Raw genomic sequence first — 16,875 nt, 5'->3', positions numbered from 1 at the left:
ACCTGCTCAGATTTCTGATAAACTGAATAGGTATTTTGTATCTACATTCACACATGAGCAATTCTTTAGGGAAGGGATTCCCAGAAGTTTATCATACTCTAACGAGATGCTAAACGACTTTGTGATAACTGAAAGGAAAGTGGAGGAGAAATTGTTGAGGATAGTCATAAAAAATGCACCTGGGATGGATGGAATCTGTCCAATTATAATAAGGGAGGCAGCAAAGGAGGTAAGCAAACCCTTAGCCATAATTATGAGAGCACCTTTGGATTCAGCAGAAGTCTCTATGGACTGGAGATATGCGAATATATCCCTAATTCAAAAATGGGGGATCAAAAGGCGACATGATTAATTACAAACCCGTTCGCTTAATCTGTCCTAGGGAAAATAATGAAATCGCTGGTCAAAGAAGTAATGCACAACCCTTTAAACAGGCATTCAATTAGATTGTAATCACAACACGGAATTTTTAAGTGGCGTCTTTTCTAACTAATCTGATAGGTTACCGTGATGCATTGATCGAGGAACTGCATGAAAAAAAAATAATAAATCATATACTTAGATTTCAGGAAGGCTTTTGATTCTCTTGCACATAAAAGACTGTTGTACAAACTGGAGTAACATGGCATTAAGGGCAAGTTACTGCTATGGATATAGGGATGGTTAAGTGGAAGAAGACAGAGAGTAGTCATTAATGGGCACTGCTCTTCGTGGGGTTATTAGTGGAGTTCCACAGGGTTCGGTGCTGGGTCCATTGATGAAGATATCAAGCTTGATGTCTAAGTTTACAGAAGATACAAATGTTGGCTGGGTGATTAAGGACAGTCATTGGGGTGAGCTACTCTAACATGATCTAGGAAAATTGGTTCGATGTGATGAGAAATGGCAGTTCAAGTTTAACATTGACAAATGCAAGGTACTGCACATGAGTAGCAGTAACCCGAGAGTAATCTATCATTTGCGTGGTACTACACTCAGAGTAGTGGAGAATAAAAACATCTGGGGTTAATTGTGCCCTCAGACATGAAATTCTCTGACCTGTGCAGACATGCTGCCAGGACAGCTCGTGGGGTCTTTTCAATGATATGACAGAAATTTTGCTAGCAGGGATAATGAGGTGATTATCCCATTGTATAAAGCTATGGTTAAGCCTCATCTGGAGTACTATACAGGTCTGGATGCATCACTTTAGGAAGGATGTAGATCTGCTGGAACGGGTGCAGAGAAGAGCAATCAGATTGGTGAAGGGAACAAAGGGGAGCTTTTATTATTATTATTAGCTATATGGTGCAAGGAAGCCTGAGGCTTATGCTGCACCGGCCAAAAAAATTTCCCTATTACCGAGAGAGAGAGAGAGAGAGAGAGAGAGAGAGAGAGAGAGAGAGAGAGAGAGAGAGAGAGAGAAGAATCACCGAGAAAAAGAAGAATGATGATATCCAGCTCGGGACCCTGGGTGTGCCAAGCCCATACTCACCAGATTAATTCTGAAAATTGCAGCGTGTCGAAACTAGCAACTGCGGAGAAATCTGATTGAGTTGTTTAAAGCCTTGAATAGATTGCGTAAGCGGAATGTTAAATGTTAATAGTATTCTTTCGCTTGCTGAGACCACACATGAGGGGGCATAAGTTCAAGTTGAGTTGACAGATATGCGGAAGTTTACTTTCAGTCAGCGGGTGGTTGATTATTGGAACGGGCTTTCATCTGTTATTGTGGTGGATGGGTTGAATAAATTCAAGGGAGAAATGGAAAAATTCTTGGAGAGTACGGATGGGTGAACTGTTTTTCTTTTTTTTTTTTTTTTTTTTTTTTTGCTGATTCTATATAAACTTGCTTTCTTGCATCAGTTTCTATTACTACTATGCAAAAATACTATTCATATCACAATACAAAACAGTGTACATGTCATGTTCCTCAAATTGTCCAATGTCGTGACCATCGATATCAACAAAATTCTGAAAACCCAAAATGAATTTTTAAACTCACCTGCACTATTTATTTGTTACTGATTTCGTGGGAGCCTAGATCTCCAAGCCTTCGTTGACAAATATGCTGCTACTAATTAATTACCCGGGTATGGATTTTCAAATTACGAACATTCTACAATAAGTGTAGTGTAGCATCCCAGCCTATTAGATATCCTTCGCAGAAAATGATGTTAAGTGATTTTTACAGAATAAACACACTTAGAGATAAAGAAATAAGCAACATTTGACAAAGCAACTGCGAGATTTAACAACCAATTATCTCAATTAACAATTTAATTTTTTTCTGCTCATTCTCATCGTCCAATTCGCGTCATAAATAATCAAATTTCTCATACCTATACGAGATAATCAAATGCGCCAAGATCACTGTTTCTTGCGGTATCTACAAATTGTATCTGACGTAATAAAAATGGCTCTAATTAACTGAATAATGCATATAAAAATTTATCCACGATGTACCAAAGTAGTGTCCATTATGAAGAAACAAGAATTGCAACTTTGTCTTACTTTCCTGGCAGAGGACGTCATCCAAATACGACAGCTATTATTGACGATATTCATGTTGTTGCCGAGAGAGAGAGAGAGAGAGAGAGAGATGTTACCTCGTATGTAGTGAATACATACGAAGCTTGGAAAATGTGAGGAATCGTACTCAATATTTTTACACAACCTTAAACTTAAATCATAATTATAGTTCTGACACATTCAATTCTGTTAAAATTCTTCAGCTTAATGGTCAAAAATAAAAAACTGTTGCAGATGAACTTCGGAAAGTCTCTCTGGAGAAATCTATTGATATTTTGTTAATTCAGCAGCCCTATTATTTGTGTAACACGATTACTAGGTTTCCTACACCAAAAGAGTCTTATAGGCTCCACATCAACATCCTCGTTCTGCTACTGTGCTTTTGGAGATTAATTTGATTGGCCGTGTAAGTTCCCAATTTGTAACTTGCGCATATATCTCTAGTCCATTTGGAAGTACTGTATCTATTTATTTTCAGTTTGTTGTCCTCCTTAAGATGAGTTGAATGGAATTATATCTTTTCTTGACCATGCTTTCAGAATCATGTGCCTGGAAATTTTATTGTAGCTGGTAATTTTGATGCCAAGTCTGTGACTTGATTCTCTTCTTTTTCCATCCCTCGTGATCGTCTTCCTGAAGATTTTATCCTGCAGCACCGACTTAATATTCTTAACAAACCTGATCTACTTCTACCTTTTCTTCTTTTATTGGTCAATCCAAAAACAAAACCAGTTCTTGGACAGTTTGTGTTGATTGGACTTCTTCTGATCATCGCGCAATTTTCTTTCAGATTCAACCTGCTCCTTCCATTTCTTCCCGGTATACTACCGTATCATCTCGCTTTTCCTTGCGAAATGCGCCGGGTGGGTAAAGTGCCTGGGTGGCAACCCAAAGGTCGCGGGTTCGAATCTCGCCTCGGGCTTGGATCAAAGTACTGCAAAAACCTTGGGAGGTGCATTAGGGCCACAGAAGCCGATGCGCCAACAACTACCAAAAAAAAAAAAAAAACCTTGCGAAATGCCAATTGGCAGAAATTCTCTAATATTTTGATTGCTGAATTTTCTTGTTTTTCAATTTGCTGAAAATATGCTTCCAGATAACTGTGCTACTCTTGTTTACAATACTCTGCTCAAAGCTGCTACTCACTCTTCTAAAAGGAAATCTAAAAAAAAAAAACATGTAAATAATTATCTATAACACTGTAATAAGTAATAACACTGAATCTCTTTCTTGGACAGATACTGTAATTCACTTCTGGATGCTCTCTTCTTATCTGATGATCCCTTTTAGATTTACCCTAGCATACAGATATTCGATCACTTAATCTTAATTACTTTACTTCCTCGGTTGCTGTTCCTTTTACCGCTCTTGAATTTATCTTCTGCAATCGCCAGGATTAAACTAAATCGGTGTCCTGGCGAAGATCTTATCGAAGGGGAGTTCTTGATAAAACTTCACTCCTGCTGTCTAAATGTTCTTCTAAATTTATATAATAACTGTCTACGATGGTCTGTTTTCCCAAATTCCTGGAAATCTGCCATCTTACGAATTCTGTTGAAGCCTGGCAAATCTCCTAATCTTCCCCGGACTTTCAGACCTATCGCTTTGTTATCTAATTTTGGTAAGAGCCTAGAACGCTTTCTCTCATATAGAATCCTGGCTTCTGAATTTCATTAATGAATCGTCTTCTAAATAAGTCCTGGCAATTTTTGTCGACTTCAACGGCGCCTTTGACTCTCTTTGGCGGGAGAGTCCCTCGAACGTCTTGGATCTCTGAACTACCCTGCTAGCCTATACAGACTTATTATGAATTATTTTATAGACAGATCAAATTTTCACACAGTTTCTCGGAAAGTCTAACGTGATGTTCTAAACCAATGGTTGCTAAAGGTTTTCCCAAATTATTCATTACTCGCATACGCAGATGGTTTAGTTCTTCTTTTTTATGGAAATTCTCGCCATTCATTAGAAGAAAATGAAAATTCTGTTCTTCAACAACTTTCTGATTGGTCAACGCTTAACAAACGTACTATTTCTCACAGTAAAACGTGTATGATTTTGCATGCACTTTTGCCAACTCGTCCTCTCTTAAACATTAATGGTAAATCTCTCCCTTTTCTACCACAAAATTCCTTGGATTACTGATTAATAAATCGCCTTGCCTTTCTTTCCCATCTGAATCATATGTCTAACAAAGTGAGAAAAATTGTCTTTCAAATTGTTCGCATTTCCTGTCGGGACTGGGGTCTGAACCATAATATTTTGCATACACTAAACAAAGCTGCTGTTTTACCAATTACCACTTATGCTGCTGTAGTCTGGTTTAGACACACTAATTTTTTTTTTTTTTTTTTTCATGTAAACCCCAAACACGAGAGGTATTAGAACCTATAGTACTTAGTACCGTGCTTGGGTTGGAGGTTAAGAAGACGAAAGAAGACATTTGTTGACATTGGACTTGAACTTCTGTAGACTGTAATTTTCAGGAAATACGTATGAAGGAAGGTTGTTCCAGAAAACGGCAGTTGAATGAATAAACGAGGAAGATCAAAAGTTGATTCTGTGAGTTTGGAGTTGGACAGTAAATGGATGTTGGCTGGTGGCGGCACGTGTTCGGACTGTTTTGAAAGAGAGAGCGGGAATTATAGAAGCCAATTCAGAAGCCTGAGAGAGGTTTTGGGGGCACCACCCCAGATGTGGGAACAATATTCCATGGCAGGGCGGATTTGCGATTTATACAGAGTGAGCAGCTGTTTGGAAGAAACGTAACGACGAGAGCGAAAGAGAAAACCAAGTTTTTTAGATGCAGAGGAAGCAATATTTGTAATGTGCTTGTGCCAAGAGAGATTAGAAGTCAGGGTAATCCCAAAAAGAGATATATCATTTTGTCTAGAAATCGGAGTGTCACTGAAGATAAGCATAGGAGCAGAAGAATCCTTTTTGCGAGATATAAGACAAGACTGAGTTTTAGAAGGGTTGAAATCAACTAAGTTGTCTTTGCCCCACTGGAGAATTACCTGAAGATCGGCATTTAAGGAATTGGTAACAGATTTTCGAGAAGTTGAAGCTGATTGAGCAGGACAAGGTTTCTCACAATGGAAAGTAGAATGCAATGTGCTATCATCGGCAAACCTATGGATAGGATTTCCAGTCAATGGAAGAAGGTCATTAATATACAAGAGGAAAAGAGTGGGGGAAAGAACTGAACCTTGGGGGACACCGGCATTAGTGGAGAAGTTAGAAGACAGAGAGCCATCTACCATCACCCTCAATGAGCGATGAGAGAAAACTGGATAACCAATTACTAAATTGGTTATCCAGTTATTGGTTATACCAGCAAAGCATTCAAAACACTGGGATTCATCAAACGGAACACATACAAGTTCAAAAGCTACAGATATGCGGTTATCCTCTATAAAACTATTGTTCTGCCAATCCTTGAATTCAGTTCACCCATCTGGAATCCTCACACAAAGACTTTAACTAACAAAATTGAAGCAGTCCAAAAAAACTTTATCCGTTACCTTACGTACCGCAATCCTCTATTCTATCACTCAGTGTATTATGAATCGCTGTGTGATTACTTTCATCTGAGGCCTCTGTGCACTAGAAGAGTTACTGCTGACATCGCCCTTCTAGCCAAAGTAATCACTGGAATTTACGAAGCATCTGATATCCTAAGTAAAATAAACTTCAATGTTCCTTGTAGACAAGTCAGGAACCTTGCACCGTTTCGCCTTGACTCTGCCAACACGGACTTAATGAAGTTCAGTCCACTGAACAGAATCAGCAAATCAGCAAATGACTCTCGCATTGACTTCTTTGACAACTCCCAATCACTGATGAACTCCATCCACAAGTGTGCCTCTTCACTTAAACTGCAAGGTGACTAGCTCACATCTAATTATTGTAGCTTATTATTTGTTATATTATTTTTCTATTCTCTAACGGATTAATTATTACTTGTTTTACCGGTAACTTAACTGAATACAATCCTCTTTTGTACATATGCTTTTATCGTTTTAATCTATATCAATGTTTATCGTCCTGTTGGATTTCATATTATTGTTATTATGTTTATTGATCTGATCTCAGATACACTGTTAATGGTTACCTGTTGTGTATCTTGTTATTAATAAAATAAAATAAAATAAAAATAAAAATAAAAACAGTTGGCAAACCATAAGATGGAAGCTTGTTTAGAAGACCTTTATGCCAAACACGATCAAAAGCCTTTGAGATGTCAAGAGCAACTATTTGTGTTTCACCGAACCTTTCCATTGAACTAGTCATAAATGGGTAACATAGGCCAGAATATCACAAGTGGATCGACCCTGACGGAATCCATACTGGATCGCTGATCAGACGGAAGGTTTCTAGATAGTTTAAGAGTTGGGGGTTAATTGATTTCTCCATTACTTTAGAAAGAGTATAAGTAATTGCAATGGGACGATAATTGGATGGGAGGGATTTGTCACCCTTTTTAGGAACTGGCTAGATATGAGCAAATTTCAAAGCAGAAGAAAAGCACCTTTGGAATAAGAAAGTGAAAAAAGGCGGCAAAGAATAGGAGTAAGTTCAGGAGCATAGGTTTTGAGAACAAGTGGAGAAATACCATCGGGACCTGGAGCTTTCTTAGCATCAAGATTCGTCAAAATACTTCTGACATCCTTTTGACGGAAGACCACACGGGGAATTGAATGGAGCGTGTTGGGAATGGTGGGAATTGTTTCACCCAGATCTATTTAATACATGATTTGGAAGAAAAATGGGATGCTAGCAGGTCAGCTTTATCCTTGGCTGAAGTGACAACAGAACCATCTGATTTGGACAGAGGTGGAAGCAGAGATGGGCTAAAGTTGCACCCAATAGCTTTGGCAAGAGACAAGAATGCTCTGCTACCATTACGGCAAGAAGCAAGTTTTCTACTCTTAGCCTGTTCAAACTCTAGTTTTGATTGATTAATAACTGCTTTACAATTGTTGCGAGCTTTCGTGTACACAGAAAATGAAACTGGAGAATTAGAAACAAGCCAATTACGATATGCAACATTCTTCTCTTGAACAGCCTTAGCACATTTATGGGAAAACCAAGGTTTAGATAAAGGACGAGATTTAAAAGTGGAGTGTGGAATAAAGGATTCCATTCCTGCAAGAATAATTTCATTGACACGATCTGAGCAAACGTTGACATCAGAAGTTTTGAAACAGTAATCCGACCAAGGAAAAGAAGAAAAGAAGTCTCGCAGGTCATCCCATTTTGCATTCTTGTAATGTCAAACAACACGAGGTTCGGAATAGCCATGAGATAAAGGTTCCATTGGAGAAGAGACAATCACTAAGTTGTGATCTGAAGTTTCTAAAGGACCTCTCACTTTGACCGCGTACTTAGAAGGGTTGTTTGTGAGAGAAAAAGATCAAGCGTATTGGCTGTATGATTAGGATTGTCCGGTATTCTTGTAGGTAAATGAACAATCTGTGCAAGGTCATTAGTAATTGCAAAAGCCTCAGCATCTCGACTACCTGGGTCGGTGTGACTAGAAAACGGAAGCCAGCTGGAGTTGTGAACATTAAAATCACCAAGGAAAATTACCTCAATGTTAGGAAAGTTGGACTGGAGAAAGTCAAGTTGCAAAGAGAGTAAGTCAAAGAGCTCCAAGTGATTAGCGGAGTTGGGAGAACGGTAGAGACAACAGATGAATTTGACACAATGAGGTAGATAGATTTTAAGCCAGAGAAGATCAAAGAGAGGAGATTCCAAATTGCAAAGTCTCTGACAGGGAATATCAGAACGGACATATGCACAAGTACCACCTTTGAGGCGAAAAGAATCATACAGCGAATAATTTGGGAATCTGAGATGAGCAGTAGTTGAACCAACCGATAACTGAGATTCTGTCAGAAAAAGTACATGGGGTTTGGCAAATTGCAAGTGGAAATGGACATCGTTTAGATTAGAATTGAGACCACGTATATTTGTGGAATGAATTAGGAAATGCTTGGGAGGTTTAGATCTTTTCGCAGATAAGCTTGCTCTATTAGTTTGACAATTCATGGTGTATTCAATAGTAAGAAAAAGTGGGTGGGACATGCTGTATGAAGTAATGAAATTTTTGGATATGGCATACACATGGGAAGAATATACCCAGATCCTTGACATAACGTGGCCTCGACAATGCTCCCCGCATACACACTACTCGGACTCCCTCCAGTCACTATGTGCTAGAGTTGAGGTAGCCACTAGCTGATCCGGAAGCCTCCTAGAGAGTTACCAATAGGTTCGGTCCGGTGTACCCACTAGCGGCCGGCCTGCGAACACCGTTTTAGAGCTGTACCCTCGAAATGTAAGGAATATTGGATCTCGCCACGATGTTCATCATAACCTCAAAAGGCATTAATCATATTGCATGATGGAAGAGATAGGGAAGGGTTGACCGGAACTTAGCTCTAGACACTAAACATGGGTTCCACCACTTCAAGCCTCCAATAAGCAAAGTGGTGGTATTGCACCGGTTGATGAGAGTCATCTACCACCTAGTAAAAAAAAGTAAAGTGCAGCCATTATCAACCCACTGCAGGATGGAAGCCTCCTCAACAATTCATGCTGAGGGAAATGGACCATAATCTGCCACGCTGGTCCAGTGCAGGTTGGCAGATCGACCGTATTCAGCAGTCAGGGTTTGAACCCCGGTCTATTCAAAGAGCGTGTGCTACTGCACTCCCGCTCCTGCCCACTCGGCTACGGAAGCCACCTTACCACGTAGTACTGCCTGGTAACATAGAGGGGCGGCATTCCTTCATGTTGTGTGGGCGCCACACCTCGACCCCTGCTTACGTTGATTCATAGCTGGGTGGTCACCCACCATGTACTTCTGCATGGATGTTATACCCAGGATTACTAACAGTTCCACCATCGTGAAGGTGCAATCAGAGGATTTGGCTGCCACAGAACGTCCGGACTTCGCCAAAATTGGGTCCACTTGACTTTTATTGCTTACAGTTCAGCCCAAGCTTGGTTCGATCCGGCACAATTTCCTCCTAGTACTAGTTATGGCACGTAGAAATGTATCTACCTCTGTCCTACAAGTTCTATCTGGTTAGGTACTTTTAGACATATTTAATTTACCGTGGACTTTCTTACTTCTTTCGTAAGAGCCTCCCTGCAGAATTCAATGGAATTCAAATTGAGGTGCCCTCCAGCCCTAAACCAGAAAAACAGCGAATTTTGTCGGCAACTTTGCTGGTCTGATTCCAAAACGGCTTAATTACAAAATTATTTATTCCAGAAGAGTAGTTAGATTTGTTAATAAAAACACTCGTAAATAGTTTTCTCCCAGCATGTTTTCTAGCTTTCCTTTAACAGGGCACGGTTCCTTAAATTTTAAACTTGCCTACGTATTTCCTCGTCAGGAAGTTTTATTTTAGCCAGCGAGTTATAAATTACTGGAATCAGTTGCCTTTATGGGTGGTAGAAGCCGACAGTTTGGGGAAATTCAAAGGTCATCTGGATAGTACTTTCGGGTAAGGGAAGCGCATGGGATGATAGGTTTAATTTCCTTTTTTTTTATTAATTATTATTTAGTTATTTATTTATTTTATAATTTTTTTTTATCATTGTTTTTTTTTTTTTTTGGCTGGTGCAGCATAAGCCATAGGCTTTCTTGCATCATGCGGCCGTTACTAATACTAATACTAATACTAATCTGTCTTAATTTCTCTCCTATTTTCGTTTTCAGTCCTTTCAGAATTTCTCACGCTCTGTCTTTCTTAAAAGACGACAGTTATCGTCTGAATTATAAACCATTTTATATTATCTATCAATACCTAACTTAAATTCATTCATAATTCCCAAATTCTTTCAAAACTTCACCAAGCACCTTCCCTAAATTTGTTAAATTTTAAATTATAAGGAATGTATTCGAACATTTTCTTGTTGCTATTAATCTGGTAGCACAAATTGTATAAGCTGCAATATTCATCCCAACTGTTTGCTCCACTTTTTAACATGTGTTAAAATTTAACATTTAGTAAATATGTTCATATTTTGTAAATAGTGATTAAACTTATATTTAAATAACATCTTTGCTTTATTTAGATTCCGTGGTAAAGTAAGACAATAATATAATTTACGTCATTATTTTATAAAATTTATTGTGCTGAACACCTATTTCATGTCTTAAACTGATTGGACATTAATTGCTGGACTAGGACATTTATTGATTTTAATGGTTAATTTTTTTTTCTCTGAATATGTAATAAAAGATTTGTATAATTATTTTTATATTTGTTTAATTCTGTACATCTTTGTATATTTTGTATCTGTATAATTTTGTATATTTTGCATCTGCATAACTAAATTTTCTGTATAATTTCTCTTGTTGCAGTTTGTATAACTATTTGTTTAAGGACGTATAATTTACAGTATAATTCCTTCTCTTGCAAAGAGTTCAGTGGTTAACTATTTCAGGTTATCTATTCTCTAATTGGTCCCCCTATTTTTAAAGAAAGTATAACTCCAAACAAAATTTCCTTCAATTTGAATTCCTAATTTAACCTGAAATGGTTTCCTTCATTTTTACTTTGTTTTTATACCTACAGGCAGGTCCTCTATGACCACAGCGAAACACGACGGGTTTGAATTTACGTTCCAGGTGCCGCCATTCATCAGACTATACTATACTATACTGGCTTATAAGAGGAACCATGGAGACCGCAATCAAAACAAACACCATGACTATACTATACCTCTGAATGATTTGTGGTTCCACGCCTTCAAATTACCAAACTGATGCAATTTATAATTGCCCAATATTGTTGACAACAAGGTGTATACAAAGAAATAAGAAAAGCAACAAATAAACTTAAAAATATATTATAAATAAATTTCCGTTTAAATCTATAGTCTAGAACGGCCGAAGCTCGAAGAATTTAGAAATTTATCGTGACTGCATACATATTGAATATTAATGGTATCCGGATTTTCAGCACCGCAGTTATAATGGGTCATGCATTTTTTGTGTCAGTGTCCGACCCGATGAAGAATATTACTCATTATTTCAAAATTTTAACTTTATTCTATTTAATTTTATTTTAATCTCAGTTTTATTCATTATTTTAATTTTATTTTAAGCCTCTTTCCATCCGTTTCAATTTCGCTTAAATCTTTTTATACAGATCATTAAAGATAGCTTTCTATATGTGTAAAATAACAAAGTTAATGACGAAATACCTAAGTAATATTTGCATTTATTTTATTTAAATTCTTATTTTTCTTTCCCATTTGAAGGCTCCCGTTTGGTTTCCTAGTGTGACATACTTCGCCACATACATAGCATATGCCAACAGCGCCCTCAACCCCATCATATATGCAGGTTTCAACAAAAATTTCAGGCAGAGTCTCTGCACGGTGTTGAAGTGCGGGTGTAAGCGAAGAGCAATCGCAAGACCGCGTAAGTAACCTCTGATTTTTATCTCTTTTATCAAGTAGTTGCTTTCGTTGTTAAAAAAAAAAAAAAAAAAAAAACGAAGACCATTAAATACGGCATAAATAAATATGCAAATATAACTCGGAAACAAATAGAAATCAAATTTGAAATCCATTAAAGAAAACAACAATAACAAGAGTGATATTTGCTTAAAACATTTATGATTAGCGCCATGACAAAAAGATCAAATGGCAAAAAACAGCTGAGCTGATATATATGTTTCAAATTTATCAACAAACTTTCGGACATTTGTTCTCAGCGAATCTTAATCCTTGTTGGTGACGGCTATTTTGAAGTGGTTCAGCGACTTTCAAAAAAAAACACAAAGGTTCTTGTTAAATACAGCAAAGCTCTCTGTTTGGGATCAAGTGGAGGAGATAATGGAGCCTTGAAGAAATACGATCAAAAACCAAAAGATATGTTATTCAATCTTCATAAACGGTTTCGACTGAGTGAAAGTGAGAATATGGGAGGAGATCTGTTGGAATGGGGAGTTAATCGATTTCACTTTTCTCAGTCAAAGAAATACAAGGCAAAGACTGTCACGGTAAACAAATTAAAATAATGTTTCATTTACGCTGATGAATATCAGTAGCCGATATCCAACTACTGTGTGTGTGTGTCAGAGACGGCGTATTTCTTCCATAGTATTGCGTATCACTTCTGTAATAGGAGCCATCTATTCATGAAGATTTCCGCTTTGGCCCTCGCACATCGTTTTTGCAAGAAATGCGTCACTTATCTTGCGAACTTCGGATCCAACTTAAATCAACTTTTATCAAAATCAAAGAAAACCGCTACTTGTTGATTCAGGTAAGTAGAGATGAATATTTAGGCCTAACCAACCCACGTAGAACTAACATGTAGAATTTCTCCCACATGACAGAAGATGCATCAAACATGAAAAAACTAAATACGCCCTCCTTCAAACCAGTTTATACGCTAATCACAATTATTAAGATTAATATTTAGTAAAATTTATATTAGCAAATTATTTTAACTACATATTATCAATTTTATTAACTTTACGTTCATAAGTTAAACTTAACTTTTAATAATTTTTTAATTAAATTCAATGAAATATTAACTTATGATGATGTTTTATATGATGTATGAAAGGTAAGTGAAACTGTTCAATTTAATATATTAAACTTAAAATTAAAATTACTGAAAATATTTTATTTTTTATTTAAATTGCTCATTGTTCACTGTCGTCTAGTACAAATAATTTGAAATTAATGCTCAACTCAATGAAACTGAAAGTTAAATGCAGCTAAATCCGATAAAAAATAGTGATTTAAGAAACATTCAGTGATGACTGACAAATACAAGTAAGCCGTTTTCATGAGAAAGTTGTCCACCTTTTCCCCCTATAAACGAATGGTTCAACTGGTTTAATGGTTTATTAACGAATGTATACTGCCTACCAGAAACTACTAATGTAAGCACTAAGACGGGCTACATTTAAATAATTACTACTGTGTACGAACCCATCTACTAATTAAACACAGTGAAGATTAGGAGCGAAGCCACAATAACTGTACGATGTGATCAAATGTTCAAGAAATTGTAAACTGTGTAAACTTGTCACTTCACGGATACAAATGAAACAGTCCTACCAGTCTTACCCCTATGAAAATTATGTTTAGGATTTAAAGTGATCCTAAACCTGGAAGAAAAATATATACACTTTTTTTTTTGTGTGTGTGTGTCTTCACTAACTTTCAGCTTTCTTCCCTTGCTTAAGCATTTTGCTCTTGTAGTTTAGTGCATAAAGTTGAATGGACCTTTCTGCACATATGGACTTCAGGTAGGTGAACATGGAGTTACCTCTTATTAAACAATATATTTTTATTTATTTGTTTATTTATTTTGTATTAGATGTTCTCTTAATTCTCTTTCTTCATTTACTACTTTTGAATATGATTTTCTTATCTTTTTTTTATTTTGTTTTGCCTGAATATTAATTTATAATTTTCTGCATGAAGAAATCACTAGCGTTATATCTGAAAGAACACGTGTACTATTTGGAAACAATTCCTTAATTTATTACGAGGGGTAGTCAAAACGTTCTGAGAACAGGATATATAAAATGTACTAATAAATTACAGGACAGGTTATTTTGATAGCTTAATATGTTATAAAATAAAACGAAAAAAAAAAATTATGTCAATGGCTTATGCAGTTTCTAAGATTTAATTTATGCTGATAGGTGTAAAAAATATATGATCATGAATCCATATTAGAAACCATACAGCGGAGCACTGGAAACACAAGGGATTGCAACTCAATTCGAACGAATGGTTGAGTTAGAAAAAGATTCGAACTCAATCATCAGTTTTCTTGAATATAAAGGATTGTTTTCAGTCGATTACTTTGTGCCTAAAACCTTAATAAAGGGAAACATTACGCTAGCCTTATTCAAAAGTTAAAAGCTACAAGTGTGGAAAAAAGATGAGGAAAGTTGGGTCGTGGAGTTTTCTTCTCTTTGAAAATGCACCCTTGCGGAAAGCTCAGACTCTGCAAACTAAAATTCAACTTCATGAATCTCTCTCTCTCTCTCTCTCTCTCTCTCTCTCTCTCTCTCTCTCTCTCTCTTGAAGGATTAAACTCTTTGGAGATTAAATACAAATACGCTAGCCTTATTCAAAAGTTAAAAGCTACAAGTGTGGAAAAAAGATGAGGAAAGTTGGGTCGTGGAGTTTTCTTCTCTTTGAAAATGCACCCTTGCGGAAAGCTCAGACTCTGCAAACTAAAATTCAACTTCATGAATCTCTCTCTCTCTCTCTCTCTCTCTCTCTCTCTCTCTTGAAGGATTAAACTCTTTGGAGATTAAATACAATAAATGTATTGAACTTTGGGGGTGAATACGCTGAAAAAAAAATTGTACCTGTTCCTTCTACTCGGTTCTCAGAACTTTTTGGCCACCCTTCGTACATATCCGATACGATCAAAGAATTCCTTGACCGCATTAGTTCTCCTTCAGTAAATAAAGATTCCTTTACTTCTACAAGGAAAATGTGTTCTAGGTAATTAATTAATTAAAAAAGGAACTAAATAAACTAATTTTACAATTAAATTAGTAATTATTTGACTCTACAGACTCCATGAACAAACCCGTAGTGCTTCTCTAAATGTGTACAGTGTTGCTGTACACAAATTATATCAAGAAAACTTTTTAAATTATCTTCGACAATCGAATAAAAATACAGTTCTACTGATATACGTGTGATTTCTGAGTCCGTTAAATCATTTTTAGAGTTGCAGATTAATTCAGTGATATTTAATGATTGGTGACAAATTTCTGTCTTTAACCTTTCTTTATCTTCCAGGTTATCCAAAGAAGTATTACTCGGATGGAGGTCAGTTCCACTACTTAAAGTGGATTCTGAAACCAGCACTCTCTGTAAAGTCAACATTTTCCAGTTATGGAGGTAGCATTAGAGACAGCGGATTCTACAGAAGTCCCAGACCAACGTCTTTTTATGTCTGAGAACCCTGAGTGGAAAATCTAGTCTGATTTTAGGAAGAAAATGAAACCTTTCTCTTTCGCTAAGGAAACTTCAAATCGCATGCATTTGCGTATTCGCGCCTGCACTCATTTCAATACTATAATAGGCTGATTAATTAAGAGCCAAAAGCGTAGCAGGAATGCCAGTATTTTAGGTGGAATTCTTTTTCATCTCTTCATATTTACCAGTGCATTTTCAAACTATATGAACATACCCCAGCTCAAGCGAACCAAAGAAATTAATGGCAAATATAAGAAAGATTCATAAGCTTCGCCCTCAGCTAGTGCAAAAAGGCACACTGCTTTCCAATCGAGTCTGAAATAATCACTTTTATCGACAAACTGTGTAGCGGTGTCGAGAAAATCTACTGGTGTCCGAAAAATCGACGATCCAGCAAATGGGATCCAGCGAATCTGTTACTCGATGTTTCGACTGTCAACCCATGGAACATTCAGCTAATTACTGGCGATGCATCTTTATCGTGACTTTATAGCACTTTGAGAACAAAGTGCTAGAAAGCAGAGGCTATAGCACTAACGGCCTTGATCTTAGTAACGAATATTAATTCGCCTTGCATCTCATCTTTCAGGCGTTTTTCATTTTTTTTTTATTCTTTATTTCTTCTGCTTGAAATGTTTTCACAAAGGAAATGTGATAAGATCTACTGACCATTTCTTTCGTCCATATGCTACAATTTTCTTTAACTGAATAATAATAATAATAATAATATACGACAGTTGTTAAAAGAACAAATTATAGACGCTATTCATCTTTTTATACTTTTAAAGCATTATTATTCCATGCCTAGATCAAACTAGATGATGACTACTGAAGTGAGGTCAGTAACAGTAAATAAAGATAATGGAACGGAATGAATATAAATCATCAAGAGATACTGAGCACTAATGAGAGGTATAAATTAACCAGTAATAAAGTTAAGAATGGAGTCAAAATGCCAAGGCAAACTATGTTGGCAACCAGGACGAAGGGGAACAATAAGAACTTCTTTTGCATATGCGATAGCTAAAAGAAAGGGATTGAACTATATTGGTCCACTTCAGGACAGCTTTAGTAATAACAGTAATGATCTATGGTCCACACGATAGTGCGAGACAAAACTTATTCGAAGCAAATACTAATGGGTTTAACTGTTCATTAGAACTTGTGTATTGAATTTCAATCAATCTGATTGTCTCTTGAATGTATATTCAATTCAGTGCGTTTTTTAAGCAAATATAGCCCTCCATTTCACATGCTCTTCTTGACCGAGGGTCATACTTGACTAAGCACTGATTTAAAAAAAAAAAAATGTATGATCAAGTCTTCTTTTAGATATGAAAGTATAATGGCCGGATAACAATCGGGAAC

General features: G+C 36.7%; 1 protein-coding gene across 2 annotated transcripts in view; it reads left to right on the top strand.

The window, feature by feature from the left end:
* LOC150083766 (QRFP-like peptide receptor) overlaps positions 1 to 16,875 on the top strand; it is a 292,940-nt gene that overhangs the window by 212,378 nt on the left and 63,687 nt on the right. Inside the window, exons 5-6 of one of the 2 annotated variants that reach the window (XM_090378210.1) lie at positions 11,797 to 11,959; positions 15,328 to 16,213. In XM_090378210.1, the coding sequence (XP_090234336.1) occupies positions 11,797 to 11,959; positions 15,328 to 15,488 (324 nt within the window). In that variant the 3' untranslated portion in view covers positions 15,489 to 16,213. Of the gene's footprint in view, positions 1 to 11,796; positions 11,960 to 15,327; positions 16,214 to 16,875 lie in introns of those variants that run through there. The other variant, XM_090378209.1, reaches the window with a different exon arrangement.

The sequence above is a fragment of the Mastigoproctus giganteus genome, chromosome 7, assembly GCF_048544385.1.
Source record: "Mastigoproctus giganteus isolate SK-2022 chromosome 7, ASM4854438v1, whole genome shotgun sequence".
Lineage (NCBI taxonomy): Eukaryota > Metazoa > Arthropoda > Arachnida > Uropygi > Thelyphonidae > Mastigoproctus > Mastigoproctus giganteus.
This window is presented reverse-complemented; position numbering and strand designations above follow the sequence as displayed.